The sequence below is a fragment of the Aedes albopictus genome, chromosome 2, assembly GCF_035046485.1.
Source record: "Aedes albopictus strain Foshan chromosome 2, AalbF5, whole genome shotgun sequence".
In the NCBI taxonomy this organism is placed as follows: Eukaryota; Metazoa; Arthropoda; class Insecta; order Diptera; family Culicidae; genus Aedes; species Aedes albopictus.
Window position 1 is genome coordinate 407,524,044 of NC_085137.1, and position 21,405 is coordinate 407,545,448.

General features: G+C 39.1%; 1 protein-coding gene across 1 annotated transcript in view; it reads left to right on the forward strand.

Moving 5' to 3' along the window:
* LOC109406007 (centrosomal protein Cep290) overlaps positions 1–21,405 on the forward strand; it is a 30,485-nt gene that overhangs the window by 594 nt on the left and 8,486 nt on the right. Inside the window, exons 3-11 of the mRNA XM_062853393.1 lie at positions 12,268–13,369; positions 13,432–13,587; positions 13,646–15,201; positions 15,258–15,411; positions 15,467–15,695; positions 15,759–15,975; positions 16,046–16,446; positions 16,511–17,185; positions 17,250–18,023. Of these exons, the coding sequence (XP_062709377.1) occupies positions 12,268–13,369; positions 13,432–13,587; positions 13,646–15,201; positions 15,258–15,411; positions 15,467–15,695; positions 15,759–15,975; positions 16,046–16,446; positions 16,511–17,185; positions 17,250–18,023 (5,264 nt within the window). The remainder of the gene's footprint in view (positions 1–12,267; positions 13,370–13,431; positions 13,588–13,645; positions 15,202–15,257; positions 15,412–15,466; positions 15,696–15,758; positions 15,976–16,045; positions 16,447–16,510; positions 17,186–17,249; positions 18,024–21,405) is intronic.

Below are 21,405 nucleotides of genomic sequence, written 5' to 3' on the forward strand. Positions count from 1 at the left end.
ATAATACAAATTTGGGTAATATAGTGCACAGTGGGAAAAATGACCCAAAAACTGATCTTTTAACGACGCTGATTTCGGTACGTGAAGTTGACCATTTCTGACATAAAAAACTGCGAGAAATCGACTGCACAATGGTTTATTTTCCCATTCTCACGCTCTTAAATAATAGATCGTAAGATTGAGGAAATAGTGCTTTTAGTGGTGTTGCGTGTACGTACACGTTGCATTACACGAATACTACCTGAGTTACTGGTTGAAAATAGTAAACAAAAATCAGCTGTTCCTGGCAAAATCAGATGGGCATATTTTCAACCAGTAGATTTGCATTAGTGTTCGTGACGCCGCGCTGCGAAACCACTATAGAGCGATAGAGGCTTGCAGCAAAAACCTAACCTCATCGAATTCTCATACGATTTGTAAACATTGCCCTCAATTTTTTGTGAGGGCAAGGACGGCTTCATGGACCGACGAAGGAAAGAAAGAGAAGGAGACAGTGATGATGTCAGCGTGCATGCGCTCATGGTGTCTTCGGCAAAGTTGACGGGAATCACCAGCGCCATCTTTTGTTTTCAGATCAATCCCCCTAAAAGTGAGAAACAAAATTATTTTTTTTAATTGTTGAGATAGAGGGTTGACGTCTTCGGCAAATTTGTAGCATTTTTGATTCCAAACAATTATCCTGACGGCGTCAATGTTGTATTTTTCACACCAATGGAGATAGAGGCCTGTGTTTGGAGCTTAACCCCAAAAACACATTTTTAAGTAAAACATATATTCGTTGAATTTTTAGACCCACACGCAGAAAAATATCGCATATTAGAATCAAATGCAATACAACTTTGATGTAAATTCCGTACTTTTTTTTTTGAATCAAAGCAATTGATTATTTGATTCTAATTCTAAAGCCTGCGCACTTTAGAATCGGTACGCTTTCTACCGGCTACAGATCAAAAACGGTTTAACCTAGAAAAAAATGTTGTAAGAAGCAAATGAAGCTTACTCATTGTGTTTTGTAGGAATAATATGAAAAAATCAGTTTTTATTTGTTCAAGATAAAATTTTGACCTGATTGTGAAATTCATGCCATTTTATTCTGCACAAACCAATGATCGTCAATATTTTCAAATTTCACAGCTTACGGGCTGATATTTCCGCAAGAAACAAAATTATACTCATCAAACATATGCTCAAAACAAGTTACGACATTAAACTTTTGACAAATATGGTTCACAAGACCATAATAAACTTATAGCCTTATTGGCCATTCACGCTATATTCAAAACATAATTTTACTCACACTATTTTTTTATGAAAAAATATTTCCTGAGATCGTTTTTTGGATCTACAATTCCCCAATTCAAGTGGCCCAACTTAATTCATATCGAAACGTGGATTATTTTTTGAATTATCAGCAGTTTTCCCTCACAGTAGTCGGAAATTAACAGTCATAAGGCTAACTCCTCATAATAAGCCTAAAATAAGATAGTTTTAATGGATAAAACACTGAAAATCATATAGATCATGGAACTGTAGATGTGATTCTATGATCACAAATAAAAAACTTCTGAGTAGATTCAGTTTTATTAAAAAAATCGTTAGATATTTCACGCCATCAAAACACATATAATGAATTTCGTCAGCAATAGTCCATACAGCTTTCGAGCCACGATTAATTATATTGTTCTGCATCAAATAATTGATTTCTTGTATACCAATACTAATCGTATAGTATCCTTCCCGTATGCGTATTTGCCGAACTAAAGCTTATGCGAAAACAATTTTTCTGACCTTAAATATCTATGCAAGTCTTTGATTTTCCATAAAACCCTTCAAAGGCTTACCATAGCTATATTGGAAATTTTAAAACACTTATGGAATATTTTACCTCCCTTAATCATCAATCATAATACCAAGAACTATTATATACTGCGTAATTGGTGGCTTTGATAATTATAGGGTATTGATTCCCTTATTAAGCATGTGGCTCCCATTTTCATCCTACGAAAAACAAGGGATTGGAGCGCTGTTTGTTTTGTTTCTTATTTTTGTATTTTTTGTTAGAAGTGAGCACCCATGTAAACACAAAGAACGGAATCAATCGGTGCCGTAATCGCTTGTTTTCGAATAGGATGAATATGGGAGCATGAGATTACTGATGGCACACATACCCTATATTCCTACACAAATCTTGAATCTGACAATGATTGGTTTTTGCTCAATGTGTGCAAAAAAAACTGGCAGCATTTACGAATTCAGATCAATAGTTTATCTAAAAATATAAAAACAGCAAATTTTATACTTTTCCTACAATCTACAATAGATAAGCTTCAATTGCTTCTAACAACACTTTTTTCCAAGTGACTCCGTTTTTGAGCGGCAGCCGGTTGAAAGTGTACCGATTCTAAAGTGCGCAGGCTTTAAACCACTTTGATTCTAAAATAGATTTCGTAGTGACAAAGTCATTTTGTCTTTAATTTAAAAATATATCCACTTTGAAGTTAAAATTGCCAAGTGTTTTCGCCGCCCTTTGTTTAACTGCAAGAGAACAAAAACAAAAACGACCCGCCGTATGAAATTGCTGAGCAAAAGTTAATGAAACAATTATTGAGATCGTTTCTATATCTGGAGATTAGGTGAGCAATTTGATAGGTACGTACGATAATGTTAAATTTATTTCTCAACTCTAAAATTAAGACTTCTTTTCCAAGGATGTGGAGGAGCCAACACAGCAGCCGTTTCCAGTGGAAATAAAAATGGGTGGAGATATGACCTGGTAAGCATTTACTGTTCTTTCATAAGATTTATTGAATATTAACAAAACTTTTTTGTTCACCAGAAGCTGCCGTCGTTGATTGAATATGCTTCAGGAAGTATAGAAAACCTCCCCGCCGCCTGTAGCAACAACTGCAGATCAACTTACAAATACTGAATTTATTTTAAATATAAATATTTCAAACAAAAAACAAAGCTTTTTTATACCTAAAATATTTTTTTTAATCAAAAATAAATATTTTTGAAACAAAGTAGCAGGATATTTATTTCAATGAAAATATTAGAATCAAAAACTTTTGTTTTTGAACTTACGTTCAGGCTTACGGAAACTAGACTTAAAAACAAAAACAAAAATGCTTTGAAGCCAATACGCAATGTTTTTGATTCAATGAAAATCGCACTTAGGCCGTGGATCAATGAAATATTTTATTTGTTTCAAAGTCGTTTATTTTAGACTTTAATATATATTTTTCTGCGTGCATATAATGTTCTACAAAGTTGTATGTATCAATAAAATACGCAACTTTGCCGAAGACATCAAAGCTGTATGTCGCCGCAGAAACTGTGCCACTGGCAACGCTGCCATCAACTACAGGGGATGGCCAAAATATTTGGGATAGGCAACTTTTTTTTCTCTTAAAAAAAGTTCAACAAGCTATAACTTTTCATAGAGCGCATCAAAAAATTTTGACTGTTTGTCAACCTATTATGTGTGCTTCATTGGTATAAATTTGGGCCCGATTGATTCATATTTCGCAAAGTTAGAACCGTTCGGGTAAAACACTATTTTTCTGACAACTAATTTTTGAGCTGTCATATCTCGTAAACCAGTGAGCTGAATTGAATGAAATTTTGAACGTACACATACAATATGTAAATGCTTCACAAACAATTAAAACATAGGTACTTTTTAAACGTTGAAAAAAGCTATCATGGATTGACACTTTTTGGATTTTTCTCGAAAAAATGTCATTTTTTTACATCAATGTCAATACATTTTAGTGTTGATATCCAAAGATTTTCCACTTCTGCTCTCAAGTTATCTCTAATCAGATATATTAGAGCCTATTTAGATTGAAGGAAGAACACATTTAGTAATTTTTGTGTGGTATTGTAAATTTGACTTATTTTCCTCTATATGAATAAAAATTTCAATCCGGTATAACTTAATTCGCCGTGTGAAAATATTACATTTTATAACGTTGTATTAAGTATCAATCTATTGTTGATAAACGTTAAAAAAATCATTCAATTCGGTTCACTGATTACCGAGATATGACAGTTAAAAAAATAGTTGTCTCAATAATAGTGTTTTACCCGAACGGTTCTAACTTCGCGAAAAATTTATCAATCAAGCCCAAATTTGTAGCAATGATGCACATATAATAGGTTGACAAACAGTCAAAATTTGAGATTTTTTGATGCACTTTATGAAAAGTTACAGCATGTTGATTTTTTTTGTGGGAGAAAAAAAGTTGCGTATCCCAAACATTTTGGCCATCCCCTGTATATCTGAAGGGAGCGAGAATCTGTCAATGTGCCGCTGCAAAACGAGTGGCAACTGTCATCGTGCTGTGGATGAAAAGGATCAAACTGTTTGCGGTTAATCAGACCGCATTTTTGCTGAAACGTCCGACCAGTAGGATACAAATTTGAGTCAAGTGTGAAATTCAGTTTGTGTATAGAAACTAACTTTGAACGGTGGTGCAGGCTAGTGACGACATTACGGATTAGTGATTTTGTGCGTATCTCATTATTGCAAAGTTGAGGTTTGTTTCAAGTTAGGCTTGATTGAAAATCTATTTAATTATGTTCGTAGTTCTACAGCGCTATAACATCCACAGTCCGTAACGTAGATCCCGTCCGCAGTCCGCCATAAGTTGTTCGTCATTTGTAGTTCGTAGTTTGCCGCAATAAGAAACAGTAAGAAACTTATATTCAGTGAAAATATCATAAATTCATATTAACCCTTATGTGGCCGGCAGGGTAAATACCCGGGTACCCAGCACCCATTTAAAATACACGGTGTAGAAGAAAGCAAAAAAAAAAAGTTTGCCGGCCACATAACGGTTAAAACTTATCTAGGTTAAATTCCTGCGCGAATCAAGTAAGAATAGGGTGTTGAAGCCACAAGGGCACACCGAATTGTAAGTCCATATTATTACCATATAAATGTTTATATTCATTGTTGAAGGAGATGAACCAGCCTCGGGCTGAAAATCTCCCTAATAAAGCTAATAATAATTCATTGTTGAATTTACCATCCACAGTTTGAAGCACAATAAATGAAATCGCTATCAGAATCGGCTCTGCCTAATAATTCCACCCTGTTTCCCGCAACACTGTAAGAATTAAATGAGACGAGTTATAGATAAATGTATCATTTCTTTCATCGAATTTTAGGGATAAATAAATTTCTTAGGGGCAAAAAGGTGCAGCTGAGGATACCCTTATCAGAAAGTACATCTAAAGAGCTTTCAAATAATGGTTAGTTTGTCCGTCCACGATCGTCTACTGCGGAGATATGACCGTAATAAAAAATGTCCTCACTACGATTTAATTGCAATCAAATCTACTTTGACAGAAAAAAAATCATGGCTACTATGATAAAATAGAAGTTTAACCAACTTTCGTCTTATCCTAATGAAAGTTCATTGTGTGGACTTTCTTGATATAAAATTTTTAAATTGCTTTCCAGAAGAACTCGTGAGTTGATTGGCTCTGTGTGAGAGCGTATGAAACCCCGATGAATTCTAATATTTTATTCAATGAATGGGACTTGTAGTGGAAATCTTATAAGAAGGCAGTGGAAAACGTTTATTAGAACAAATTTGGTATTTCAAACAATCAGGACTGTTGCGCAAATTAGCTTAGAGAAGGCTATATATTATTTGATCATAGTAACCATGAATTTTACTGTCAACGTAGATTAGAATGCAGTAAAATCGTAATATGGACATTTTTTATCATGGTCATATCTCATCAGTAGCCGATCGTGGACGGACAAACTAACCCTTATTCGAAAGCTCTTTAGATGTTCTTTCTGATAAGGGTATCGTCAGTTGCACCTTTTTGCCCCTAAAAAGATATTCATCCCTAAAAGTCGATGAAAAAATGATAAATTTATCTATAACTCGTCTCATTTAATTCTTACAGCTTTAATGTCTTCGGAAAAGTTGCGTATTTTATTGATACAAACAACTTTGCAGAGCATTGTATGGGTCTAAAAATTCAACAAATGTATGTTTCACTTAAAAACGTGTTTTTAGGGTTAACTTTCAAACACAGGCCTCTCTCTCCATTGGTGTAAAAACTACAACATTGACATCTTCAGGAAAGTTGTTTGTAATCAGAAATGCTACAACTTTGCCGAAGACGTCAACTCTCTATCTCAACAATTAAAAAAAAATAATTTTGTTTCTCACTTTTAGGGGGATTAATCCGAAAACTCTAACTGCTAAAAGATGATGCTGGTCATTCCCGTCAACTTTGCCGAAGACACCATTGCTCTATTTCCTCAATCTTACGAGCTATTAATTAAGAGCGTGAAAATGGGAAAATGAACCATTGTGGACTGGTGCTAAATAATAAATACAATCACCGCACGACAGGGAGCGGGATTTCAAGACGTTTGTCCTTAACCTTCATCCAGCCAACGTACATTTTCCACCTTCAGAAAAGCACAAAAATGGCCATAACTTTTTTGTTTTTCGATGAATGTTGATGAAATTTTCACAACTTCCCGAAAAACTCTTCTAGTTTATGATGCCGGGGACATGGGTCCTGGTCCACATGGTTCCGGAGTTATTCCGGATTGTCTTGGGGTACCAAAATTGGCCACATACTTTGCTCCCCTCAAGATCCCGATGAGGTAGAAGTATAGTGTCTTCGGCGAATTTGTTCAGCAGGTTAAGAACTAACTGGCAACGGCGACTTTGGTTCGCGATTCGGCCGCCAGGGTCAACCAGGGTCAACAATGTTCAAACCCTCATATCTCAGAAAACTGATAAGATAGAATGAAGCTGTTTTCGGTAAAATTCTTCAGCAAGCTCAGAACTATTTGATAGTGAAGTCTTTGTTTTGGGATTTATCCGCTAGGTGGCGCCAAGGGTGGCGCATTGTGTCTGAAAAATTCAAACACGTATATCTCAATACTCTAATAAGGTACAAGCATGCCGTTTTCAGCAAAGTTGTTCGCAGGGTAGCAACTATCTGTCAATGGCGTCTTTGGTTTGAGAATCGTCCACTAGGTCGCGCCAGGGTAAAAAATTTTCAAACTTCTATATCTCAGAATCCTGATAAGATAGAATGATGCCGTCTTCAACAAAGATTTTCAGCAAGCTAAAAACTGTCTGATAGTTGAGTCTTTGATACGTGATTTATTCGCTAGGTTATTCGCCACACCGTCTTTGGCCCCCTGCAGACTCCTGCTACTTGGCACTTGTGGCCTTTGTGTGGTCAAGCAGTGAAGCAGAGAAAAGTTATGGGAAAATGGAAGAAGAAAGTGAAGGTCGCAAGCGTTTTAGAGTTCCAGAATCTGTTTTTGTATAGAAACGTCTAATATAAGTGCCCGACGGTGTATAATAAACAGAAGATCACGCACAGATTCTTAATTGAAGAGATGGCGGCAGCAGCACCGGTGCGGTTCCTCCTTCGAGAACAAGCTGCAGACACCCCTCCTGTTTCGCTTGTTCCTCCTGCTCCTGCAGAGAACACAGGACTGTCGCTACGTGAAGAATCTTCCAGAAATTCCCCATGGAAAAGTGTTTTCTCATATACTGCTGTGGAATTACGATATTCAGATGATTTGATGAGATCGTTTCAAACATTTTTTATTTTTTTTATTAATGTTATATTATCTAAGAACTTCTCGTTTCCTTTATTAGAAATCAGAATTTAGTTTCGTTTCAGAGAGCGAGTAAAGGCGCTTAGACCAAATAACTGTGTTCCATCCCAGGAAGCACCAAGGACCAAGGGGTGACATTCACCCCCACCGATTTTCACCGTTTTTGCTTTTGTCATAAACTAAGCAATTGGTACGAGGTGTCCCCACTCATTGTCTTTATTGCTGAATTTAAAACGCTGCACAGTAGGCCTGGCCGCTTTAATGCTTGTAATGCATCTTCGATGTACTGCAATCATTAATAATGACAAGAAAAATGATGGAATATTCCAGGATTCTTTCAATGAATGGCTGTGTATGTGTAGACTAGACTAGACTAGACACCGTCTTTGGCCCCCTGCAGACAAGTTTTGTCACCCCACAATATTGATCCGTTTTTTTCTTTCGGGAATGTCTCCGGAAATTTCTTGGAATTTTTCAGGAATTCTCCGGAATTCCTTCTTGGAATTTCTCCAAGAACTTCTCTAGGAATTCCTCTGGAAATGTCTCCGGGAATCCTTCTGGAAATTTTCCAGGATTTTCTCTAGAACCCACATCAGGAACTCCTCGGATATTCCTTCAGGAATTCCTTCGGTAATTTCCCCAGGAATTCTTCTGGGAATTTCTCCAGGAATTCCTCCGGATTTCCTCAGAGATTTTATCCAGGAATGCCTCCATGAGTTCCTCCGGGAATTACTCCATGAATTGCTCCGGGATTTTCCTCAGGAATCCTTTCAAGAATTTCTCCAGGCTGGATTTCTCCGAGAATTTTTCTATGAGTTCCTCCAGGAATATCACCGGGAATGTCTCCGATAATTCCTTCAGGAATTTCTTCAGGAAATCCGCCAGGAATTGCTTCCACTGGGATTTTCTCCAGGAAGTCGTTCTTCAGGAAGTCTTCCGTGACTTTTTTTTCAGAAAACCCTCTGAAAATTTCTCTAGGAATTCCTCTGGGAATTTCTCTAGGAATTCCGCCGGAAATTCCGCCGGGAATTTCTCCGGAAATTCCTCCGGGAATGTCTCTGGAAATTCTCCCTGGAACTTCTCCAGAAATTCCACTAGGAATTTCTTCAGGAAATCCTTCCAAAATTTTTCCTGGAGTTCCACTAGGAATTTCTTTACGATTCTTTCCAGGAATTTCTCCGGGAATTCTTCTAAGACTCTCAGCAGCAATTCCACCGGTGATTCCATGAGTAATTTCTCCAGGACTTTTTCTGGGATTATTTCCAGGAATTTCGGGTATTTCTCCAGTAATTCTCCCGGAGATTTCGCTCAGGGGATTCCTCCAGAGATTCTTCCGGGAATTTCCTTCGGGGTATCCCCCAGGAAGGAGGGTTCCCTGAAGAATTTTCCAGAGGAATTGCTGGAGAAATTACCGGGGGAATTCCTAGAGAAATTACCTAAGGATTCCTGGAGGAAATCGTAGAGGGATTCTCAGAGGAACACTTGCAGAAATTATCAGAGGATTTCCCGAAAAAAAATTCTCGAAGGAATTTCAGAGAAGTTCCCGGAGGAATTCCTGAAAGATTTTCTGGAAGATTTCCAGAAGAAATTCCCAAAACAATTCCTGGAGAAATTCCCGGAGACATTCTCGGAGGAATTCCTGGAGAAATTTCCGGAGGAATCACAGGATAAATTCCCGAAGGTAGTCGTAAAGGAAGTCCTAGAGGAATTCCGGGAGAAATTCTCGAGTGTATTGTGAGAAAAAAATCATGGAAGAATTTCTAAAGAGATTCCTGGAGAAATTCCCAGAAAATGTTCCTGAAAAAAAACGACAGTTTTCCTTAGAAAATTCCCGGGTATATTCCTGGAGAAATCCCTGGAAAAATTCCCGAAGAAATTCCTAGAGAAAATCTTGAAGGAATTCTTATAGAACATCCCGGAGGAATTCCTGAAGAAATTCCCTGAGGAATTCATGGAGGAATTCCCGGAGGCACTCATGGACGACTTCCTGGGGAATTTCTCAAAGGGTTTCCGGAGAAAATCTTGGAAAAAAGTCCGGAGGAATTCCTGGAAATATTCCCAGAATAATTCCTGCAGAAATTGCTGAAGGAATTCCTGAAGGAGTTCCTGATGGGAGTCCTAGACGAAATCCTGGGCAAATTTCCGAAGGAATCCCCGGAGGAATTCCAGGAGGATTCCCTAGAGGATTTCCCGGAGGAACTTCTGGAGGATGCCCCAGAAGAATTCCCGGAAGATTTCCTGAAGAAATTCCTGGAGGAAATTCTTGAGGAATTCCCAGTGAAATTCTTGGATAAATTCCCGGAGCAATTCCTGGGAAAGTTCCCGGAAGAATTCTTGTAGAAATTCCCGGAGACATTCCCGGAAGAAAAAACGTAACAAAAGAAGCAATATTGTAGAGCAAAAAAATTTGTCTGCAGGGGGTCAAAGACGGTGTTAAAGTTTTGCCCAAGTAACCACAGTGCTGAAGCCTTATTGCATGCAGATATACGGTGTATTTAGTGCAGTCATTACTTCACATGCAAACTTAAGGTTGATTTAAAGTGGAAGTGGGCAATTGTAGAATCAAATTAGGATTATACTGGTATAATCTTGAAGCAGTCGCATAATTGCCCATTTCCACTTTAAATCAACTTTAAGTTTGCATGTAAAGTAATGATTGCTCTAAGTACACCGTAAATCTGCATGCAATAAGGCTTCAGCACCGTGGTTACTTGGGTGCCTCTTGTACCACCGTACTCGACCGTCTACTATCCTGCCAAATGGCTCCTAGCTTGCTGAACAACTATGCTAAATATGGAAAACTTCTTGTTAATTAGGGTGTTCATACAAACATTTTGATAATACTTGACGGAATCTATCGAATTATGTCAGAATCAAGGACACCAGATACGTCTTACTTCCTCTTAACTTTCGGAACAATTTGCTGGACGTTTTCCGATTTTTGAGATAAAATTGTTTGAATGTTTTGATTACTGGCGTCACCTAGCGTCGCCATTGCCAAACCTGCCGAACAATTTTACAGAAAACGCAATGCTTTTATCTCATTACAGTAACGAGATACACGTGTTTTAATATTATACACAAGGTGCCACCTAGTGAATAAATCACGAATCAAAGACTCAACTATCAGACAGTTTTTAGCTTGCTGCAGAACTTTGTTGAAGACGGCATCATTCTATCTTATCAGGATTCTTAGATATAGTGGTTTGAAGATTTTTTACCCCGGCGCCACCTAGCGGACGATTCTCGAACCAAAGACGCCATTGCCAGATAGTTCTTAGCCTGCTGAACAAGTTTGCTGAAAACGGCATGCTTCTACCTCATTAGGGTATCGAGATATACGTGTTTGAATTTTTCAGACACAATGCGCCACCTATGAGCATGAGCATGAGCATAGATGACCGCACAATTCGTAGTTGCTACTCCGTGATTGACCAGAGCAATCGAAATTGCACAGGGAACCAATGAATAGGGCTTGGGACTATTTTCAATGTACACAGTTCGAGAGCTCTCAACTTTAATAGGGTCAATAGCGGCGCCGGCCACGGTCATCGAGGATGGGAGGGAATGTTAGTAAGACAAACGTTGTTATAAAGACCGCGAATCGCTGCATCTCCACGTTTGTCTCAGGAAGGATTTTTTGTTAGTAGGGTAAGGTACATTGTCAGTCCGGGAGTCACCTATGGTCGGTGATATGATTTTTTCAGACACAATGCGCCACCTAGCGGATAAACCTCAAACCAAAGACTTTACTATCATATAGTTCTGAGCTTGCTGAAGAATTTTGCCGAAGACAGCATCATGCTATCTTATCAGGTTTCTGAGATATGAGAGTTTGAACATTTTAGACACTGGCGCCGTCTAGCGGCCGAATCGCGAACCAAAGTCGCCGTTGCCAGTTAGTTCTTAACCTGCTGAACGAATTCGCCGAAGACTTTATACTTCTATCTCATCGGGATCTTGAGATATACGTTGCGCAAAGTATATGGCCACTTTTGGTACTCCAAGACAATCCGGAATAACTCCGGAACCAAACTAGAAGAGTTTTTCGGGAAGTTGTGAAAATTTCATCAACATCCATCGAAAAACAAAAAAGTTATGACCATTTTTGTAGTTTTCCGAAAGTGGAAAATGTACGTTGGCTGGATGAAGGTTAATATCTAATCAGGCTTATCATAAAATTCTAATGAAAATAAATTATTTTAGATAAAATTAATTTATTTCGCCTCACTATCTAAATGTGACTTCTTTTTTATTTGACTAGTAATATTAAGCGAAACAAATATTTTTAGTGAGATTGATTATTCCCTTTTCATAATTTGGAAAGTTTAGGACAGAAAATTCAGTTTGAAATCTGGTATCCACGACCAGGGATGGAAAATGTCGTGGAATTTCATGAAAAAATGTCATTACATTTTTCCATTTACACCACTTTCGGTGTAAATTTCTGTTTGTACGCATCAGCAGTCCATAACGCTGATTAGCTATGGAAAATCAATGGTGTCGCCGACTAACATTTCCGACTAAGTGCAGTGAAATTAACAAACAACGAAATGACATTTTTATGACATTTCTCATCCCTGTCCTCGACGTAGGGGTGCATGTGAAAGTGTCAAATGTCAAGAAAAATATACACATTATTTTTCTAGGTTCACCTTCTGATCAACTACGAGAGCAGGTGGCGGAATTCAAGCGAACCATCGACAGGTTGGAAGCCGAACGGCACACGAACCGTGCTAGGATCAAGGAGCTATCCGAAGAAATTACCTCCCTGCAGAAAAAGCTGGCCGAAAACAGCCACTTCGGCAGCGAAGGTGAAGATTCGCCAGACGCTTTGTCGGAAATCGACCGGCAGCAGGAACTGTACAACAACATCAGCATGAAGAACAAACACATCAAGCGCTTGCTGCGGGACATTGACGATCTGGAGAAACGTAACAGCTTTCAGATCGATACTATCAATAGTTTACAAGTTAGCCTGAATGATGCTACAATGAATATGACGGGATTGACACATCAACATGAGGAGGCACAAGCGGTCATGAAAGAACAGGAAGTATTGATTGAGGAGGCTAATGAGAAAATCAAACGGTTGGAAGAGGATGTGGAGGGGTTAGCTGAAGAAAAAGCTAGGTTTGAGGAAGATTTAGAAGGATTTGCCAAACAGTTGGAAGAACGGACTGAGCAATGGCAAAATATTCTGGAAAGGAAACAGGAAGAGTTGGAGGAAATCGAAACTAAGTACTCAGAGTTGTTGCAGCAGTTTCCGGGCTATGATATCGAAGCAGAGAGGAAGGAGTTCAAAAAGATGAGCTCGAGACTTCAGGAAAAGGATGATATGATTGAAGAGTTGGAGAAGAAAATCACAATGCTGTCGCAGGAGATTCTGACGTCCACGGAACTGATGAACAGAATTTCGCAGGAGAAAGAGAATGCAAGCAAGGAAACGGTGAAGGTTAGCCAATGCTGCGAAGAAAGTCGAGTGTTGTTGGAGAAGGCTAATAAGAGATGCGAGGAAATGCAAGAAATTCTATCGAATGTAGAAGAGGACAACATGTTGAAATCGAGACAAGCAGTTGAAGCGATTGAGGCCTTGAGAAGATACGAGAGCGGCGAGGAGGGTTTGGCGAACGCATTGAAGAAGATCAACAGGTTGCACGAGAAGGTTAACGTGAGAGATAAACAGATACGGGAATTGGTGGCGGAGATTAACCTGGCGAACGAGATTACCATGGAGAATGCTGTGCTGAGGTTGGTTGGATGAATTTTGAATAGTCAATAGGGTACATTAATATTGCTGAATATGATTGCAGGAAACGTCTGGGAATTAGCGAGGACGAAGTCATCCCAACTCATTCTGTTCTGTCCAAGCAGAGGAAAATTGAGAAGGTTAATGAGCGATTGGCTTTGAAATTGAGAGCTTCGGAAGAAATGCGGCTTCAACTAAAGTTAGAGAAGAATGACCTAAAGTATAATTTAAAAATTAATGGTTTTCCAAGTACTAAATTTCTATCGATTACTTTTCAGGAGAAAGCTTTTTCAGATGTCACAATCTTTGAGCAGTCAAAGGAGTGTCGACAAAGACAAAAGTGATGAAACCAATCAACAACCATCATTGGATGACGCAGCGGTGGGGGAAAATCTAGTAGCAGATGGAGTGGATGAAATCTCAAAGATCAGTGACACGGATGTTGCGAAGTTTTGTGAGAAATGCATGAAGCAGTATAACGTGAATGATAGTAGGAAATACTGCAAGGCGTGTATCTTTCGACAGAGCTTCAACTATTGCGATGGGTGTATCAAGAAACTGAAGGTCAATATCAACTCGGATGAAGAATCAAAGTCTAAGAATGTTGAACAAATTGAAGAGTTGGAGAAAAAGTACGCTATCGTGGTGGAGGAGAACGAGAATTTAAGAATTGGGATGCATGAAATTTTGCAGAAACTGCGAGAGTACGATGCTACGTCAAGTCATTTGACGATCGATACATCGACTTTGGAACGTTTGCTGCATGCCTTGGATGCGAGAAGCGTCAGTGGATGGTATCATCCGGCTATGCGACTGCAAAACGAACTGCTGGCTACTAGAGAACGAGAAATGCTGTTGAAGGAACGTTTGAGCCTCAAAAGCAAGCAAAGCACATTCTCGCTGGGAAGTAGAAATGATTCAGGCAATGTATGTGACGATGAGGAGAATACAGCAGATATTGATCAAGCAATATCCGAGCAGCCGGACGTTGGCGAACAAGTCATGCAGAAGACGATGGAAATCGATCGTTTGAATGATCAGATTGAATCGCTCAAAGAAGAACGAGAGCAACTGCATAAAGTAAACGACGAACTCGTGGTGACTAAAAATCTGTACGATGAATTGATGGAATTTACTAAATCAACTGACAATGAAAAAGACAAGATAATGGTAGAAACACTAGAGCGGTTGAAACTGATAGAGTCCAACATATGTGCTTTCCAGCGGAAGATAGAATACCTCAAAGCAGAGAATGACAACATGCACAACACAATGCGGACAATCGAAGTGGAACACTTGAACATTCTTCATGGATTGAGGTCTGAATTGGCGCGAAAGAACAGCACCTTGAAGAAGTTGGAACATCAAACGAGCGTTGAGGGACGACACGTGAGTAGTCCGGACTCGGAGTCCATTGGAAAACTGGAGACTGAGATCGAGCGAATGAAGTTGGAGACGGCGAATTTCTATACAATCTTTTTGAAAAATATTCAGGAAGTCGATAAAGACAATCTATTGCCTCTGGAGTATGAGAACCTGGCGCGTGTCGGATTGGTAGAATCAAATTTAGCAGTAGAATTTGTGACAAAGGAAGAGTTCAAGAGAATTAAGAAACAAGTGCACACAGTGGAGGATGAATTAAAAAAGCAAACTATCAAGAATGGTCATCTCGAAGAGTTATTGAAGATTTCCCAAGAGCAAATTAGATCACAGCAAATGTTGATTTCCAAGTTCTCGGATGAGGAAATCAGTTTAAGGCATCTAGTTGCCGATTTGCAGAGTTCGTCGAATGAGAAGTATTTGCTGGTGAAAACGCAGAAGGAGTTGGACGCAGGTATGTTGAGTTTACTGGAGCTCTGAGGATAGGGTATAACTTGGATTATATTTCAGCCAAAGAACAAGTAGAATTACTGAAGTTGGACAATGCAAAACTGAAACAATCTTTAATAGAAAGTGACGAGGAGTTGCACAAGATCAAAGAACAACTAGCACATAAAGAACTGGATTTCATCGATCACCAAAAGGATAACGAGCTCAAAATTAAGTAAGTTTTTGTAGGTAAATCTTCCGAATATCAACGTAAGCGTCGTATGTTGTAGATTCCTCAGTAAAAGCGTCAAATTACTACACGAAAATTACAATTCGTTCACACCAACTTACGCGGTGACGGACTTTGTGAAGGAGTATGCTAAACTTTTAGAGCTAAAGAAAAGACTGTTCCGACAAGGGAAGGAAGCCATGGCCAGGCAGATTGACGAAGACTATGAGAAATTATTTGCAAAGCTGCGAGAGCATTTCGATGGCAGTCAAATCCAGGATAAGATAAATGTAAGTATGGGTAACATTCACGTTCTTACTTTGATTTCTTATGTGATCAATCTATATTTCCAGCTCATTAAGTTCGAAAGCCAATGCGAGTATCTCAACAAACAGTTGGTGTTGTCCCAGGAGCAAATCGAACAGTTACAGGAGGAGAATTCTGCCTTAAAATTAGCTTCGGTTGAATCAACCAGACATTGGGATACCATTGAGCTAATCTTCAACGGGAAACCCAAACCTGAAAAGTCCGTAGACAAATATTTCGACAAAGAAGTTCAGGTGACTGTTGGTAAGATTCATAGACTAACTTGTTTTATCATGATCCATCGATAGACTCAGTCGCAATTTTGCTTTTCCAGAAATCAGTCACAAATGCATCAACACCATTCCAATCATCGACGATAGTCTAGCGGAGAAACCTCGCCAGGGAACTCCACCGGCATTGAATCATCCATCTCAGCAATCGCCAGTTAGGAAAACTTCTGACGCTGGCCAGATGACCGATGACTTAATGACCGAAACCCAGTTGCCAATATCCGTTCCATCGGCATTGCAAAAATCTTTGGAATCCCAGCTGAAGCAAGCCATGATGTTGGCTTCTACCAGAAGTGCACTGCTTCTGGAAACGGAGAGTCGACTGACGGAATGCCACGGACGTATCAAGCTGTTGGAGAGAACTTTGGAAGATAAGGAAGAGCAATTGAGGAAGCAGGTACAAGCTGCGGTAAACAGCGACAAGCAGGACGATAACATTCTCAGTGTAAGTTTAGTAGTTATAGATATCCTATACAAATGGTAAGATAACATATGTGTCTACATTACAGTCCACGATTGGATCACTACAGAATCTTTTACTGGAGAAGGACACTACCCTATCGCGATATCAGGAGCTTCTTAGAAACGAACGGCAGGAGCACTCGAAAACCTACGACGAGAACATTGCGCAAATTAGGGCATTGAAGAAGGAAGTTGACGAAATGGAACAGAAAGTGTACGACAAACAGAAGGAAATCGACAATCTAGGCATTCAGTTGGCAGATTTGAATCAGCTCAAGGCTCAACATGAAGCAGTTGTTGTGGAACGTGATGCCCATCAAGCAGAGTCTAAACAATCCGCCGACAAACCAGAGTTGATATACACGGATAAACTAATCGAAAATATGTTTGAGACCGATCAGAAGAAAGAGGAAGAAATTGAGGGATTGAAGATGAGAACGAAGGTATTGGAAAGCAAGCTTCAAGATGCCAGTGAAGAGTTACGCAAGAGCCAAGCCAATCTGAGGGAAATGATTGCGAGAGAAAAACGAGCCGAGAAGAACTTGCGAGAAAAGGAAGCCGAGATAGTTACGTTGAACGAACGATTAGAAAGAGAGCACGAAGATTTGAAAGAGTTCACCGACAACATAGCTAGCGCCCAGGAGATTGAACAGTTGAAGGAAATGCTGGAGGAGAAGGACCGTCACATACAGGATCTGACCGAGACTTTGAGCCAATTTCATGTTCGTCTAGTAACAATCAAACCAAGAATCTTCGAATCTCATTGTGATTTTTTTTTCTTTTCAGGACGATCAGCAAAAGTTCATGAACGATACCTCGTTGCACTCGGCTGAACAAGTCTCTCAGCTGAGTGCAGATTTAAACCGAAGCGAAGCATCGAACCGCGTACTCAAAACGCAAATCGATGCTCTCAAGCGTCAAATAATGAGCATTCAACAACGCGAGAAACAATCGCGTGATCTGGTGAAAACTCTTAAAAATCAGCTCATCAAACGGCCGGTGATTTCCATGAAGCCAGACCGTACTCCAACTCCACGGGAAGAACAACTCTCACGCAAACTACAGCAACTGGAAACCGAACTGTTAGATACGAAAGACGAGCTACGCAAGCAGATCAGCATCAATGAAAACCGTCGAGCCAAAAACGCTGCCGAGTTGGATTTGTGGAACAAGCAGAAGCGTTGGCAACAGATGGCCGAAAAGCTGAAAATACAGCTAAAGGAACGCGAAGTTGAGCTGGAAAAGCTGAAGGTTCATTTCAACTCGGCCAAGAATACGATTGTTCGGTTGGAACGGGAGAAGGCCATCTTGGAGGGAAGGAGTATCCGTGGCAGCAGTGCGGGGTCGGCCACGATCCCGCCTTCGCGATTTGGCCCCGGGGATAGTAAGTATACTCCGGCAGATTCGCCGGATTCGTGTACAACGGAAGGCACCGGGTCCGACGAGGCAAGCACCGAAGTGAATACGTTTGCACAAAATAGCAAGGAGATTATAGAAGCTCTGAAGAACAGGATTGAGTCGCAGCAGAGGAGAATTGTGGCAATGGAGTTGGAGCGAAAGGTAGGTTTGATGGGGTTCGGACCTGCCGCAAGTAGTAGTCATATTCTGCCATACAAAAGATAGACTTTTTTTCCTTCTGCATTTCACCAACCCAAAATGACTTAAAAGAAACATTTTTCAAACATTGCAAATATGATCATTCGTATGATTATCACCGTAACATCACCTAATTTCAATCACCTTTTTTTAATTTATGCTATGTTCAGACTAGAAACTCAATAACATGTTATTTAAAGTACATATTACTATTAATAACACCTTCAAGAATTATGACTTGGCTTGATGACGTTTTTGTTGGGGATTATTTGAATAACATGTTAAGAAATGAACCAGCCTAGGGCTGAAAATTTCTATAATAAAGTAATAATAATCCCTGGGCAAAGGCCCTGGCCAAGTTCGCAGGGGTTGACGGTATTAAAGTGAAGGAGTTTCATTTTGATTATTGTAATGTAGTGTTCTTTAGTGAAACATATCACCTTTTTAACACTTTAATGCGCCTCCAACGGTTCATCACGAACCGGCTGCTGCAGATGGAGTATAGCTGATCATATGCATCAGACATGCTCGATAAACATGGAGGATCCGCCAGGGCTCATTAGAGTCTATTCCCAAGCAATAGTTCCAAGTCGGTTGGATTTAAGAAGGTTTTGATGATCGTTACAAATCCCAATAAAAGTTTTGTAGGATTTGTGACAGATTTTGGAACCTTTTACAGCCAGCTGACTTCAAAATGTTGTTTGGGCTCTATTTCCCACGTTTCTCGGTTGATTTTGATTAGTAATTCATCAATGTCATAGGTAGTCGCTTTTTCGAATTTTTAGAATGTTAGTTGGTCATATTTTCTTTAAATAAAGCAATTAAAATCGACCGAAGAATTAATAGTGGGAAGGAGATTTGCAGCACTTAATTGTGCTGATAGATTCGAAGCTAACGTGCGAACACTTAAACGCATTGTTGACGTCAATGCGTTCGACGTGACATTTTGGACAAAAACTGACTGCTTTTTATTAACTGAACAACGTTACTTGTGTATGACTAGGTTGACATTTCTAGGCTACGCTTGAGAAAATGACATGGTTTATCTAGGTAGGACCGATAGGACAATTAAACGAATTTGAACATTTTTCATAGTATTTGTAGGAGGACGAATACATAATAGTTGACAAGCAATCTTTATTATTTTAAAATTTTATTGCTATCAACTGACCAACTTGACGTATTTTTGTTTATCTCTTAGATGGCATTTTGACACCAACAGAAAAATATCAGAAGTTCAGTTGCATGTTTCTGTGGGTTTTGGACCGATGACAATTTAAGGACACAAGAGATAAACACAGAGAAGTAAAAAACGATTAACGAAATCAAGAAAACAATTTGTCACAGGATCGACTATATTTTAACATACAGGGTTTGATTGATTCGATGAAAAAAAAACAAACATACGACAACTGACTTAACGAGAAGAAAAACATATTGAACCATACCACAAAATCGAACAAGACGACAAACACAAACCGTGTGACCATAACACTACATAGGCAAATCCTGACTGACTGACCAATTGAAAACTTTCCAACCTTCTACCGTAACTTTCTGAGTCAGTAAGCAACAGTGTCTTAATGGATATCATTTTCCGCGTACGGCTGGCAAACTGCTTCTGAAAGATTACGTACTCTTTTCTATCTTCGGGTCTAGTGTAGAGGTTTCAACTCTATTCAGAGTGCAGCTAGAAACCTAGCAAAAAAAAAAAAAAAAAAAAAATAATCCCTGGGCAAAGGCACAAACTTCCCTGGCCAAGTTCGCAGGGTTTGACGGTATTAAAGTGAAGGTTCTTGTAATGTAGTATTCTCTAGTGAATCATATCACCTTATTAACACTTTAATGCGCCTCCAACGGTTCATCACGAACCGGCTGCTGCAGATGGAGTATGGCTGATCATATGTTTTGGCATATTCATCAGACATGCTCGATAAACACGGAGGGACCGCCGGGGCTCAATAGATTCTATACCAAAGCAACAGTTCCAAGTCGGTTGGATTTGAGAAGGTTTTGATGATCGTTATATAAATCCTAGTAGAAATATTATAGGTTTTATGACAGGTTTTGAAACCTTTTTATTGCCAGTAGACTTGAAAATGCTGTTTGGGCTTTCTTTCCCACATTTTTTGGTTGATTTTGATTGACTACTAAATTTACTATAATTTGAGTAATAACGGGTGGCCACTAAATAACGGGAATGCTTTTAGCAGCTGATTAAAAACAATAGAAGCGTCCATAGAGTAAACATTTTTTAGACAAAACCATCGTCTATCTATCCACAAAGTCAGCGTATTTTTTATTTTGTGTCAACTTATTCTGTTCTGCAGAAAACGACATTGAAACAGGAAGCACTACCAAAACGCCTTGGACGGCTCTACTGGTTGCTCAAAACAACCGTAAAAAAAGTTAATAGTAAACCATTATAAAACTAGAACCCGCCCGGTTTTGAATGAATTCCACATTTCGGCATCCCAAGAAACAGATCCTGAAGGAAATAGAGGAAAACTAGCAAAACCAATAAGCATGATATCATTTCACATAATAAAATCTTCTTTTGTGACATGGGCTGGATAAATCAATAGAATGCCTTGTTAAATAACAAATATTTACATCAAATCACATTTACACATTGAACAACATGTAAATGGTTCGTTATAAAAAAAAATAGCACAAAAAAAGTTCAACAATGAACCGCAGTGCACAAATTACATCGACACGTTTTGGTGATACAGAAAAATAAAATTTTTTGGAAATTTCTATAAATGTCATTTACGGGAAAAGGCTACAACCTAAGCAAAAAAAAAACAAGTCAGTATCCCCATTTTTTCTTATTACTGTTTGAGTGTGTAGATGCTAAAGGTAGCTGAGAAACCATTTATTTTGACCAACGATTTCACAGACTCAGAAAATGCGTGAAAGTAAAATCTGAAAAGTCGTACAAAGCAGTTGCTCCAACATCACTGCAAAAAAATACTGTTAGTTAAATTCAGATTGCCATTTTTAAAGATCATATATTTTTGAGAGCACATTCAAAGCATTCCCGTTATTTAGTGACCACCCGTTATACACCCTCCCCCTGGATATTCAATCTTGACGCGATGGGAGGGCTTAACCCATTAGCACTTTAGCGCCAGTTCATTCACCACCGCTTGGACTTTGAGCTAGATATATCTGGTTTACGAGTTGAGCGCAAGTGAAGGAATCGGCCGTAAGTGCTAATGGGAGCCAAAGGAGTATCCGTTGTGCATTTATCACAAGTTCAAGACAAATTATAATTCAGCTTGCATAAACCTAATCTTTGTATTCATTGAATTTTCTCCAATTTAACAATAATTGTTAAATT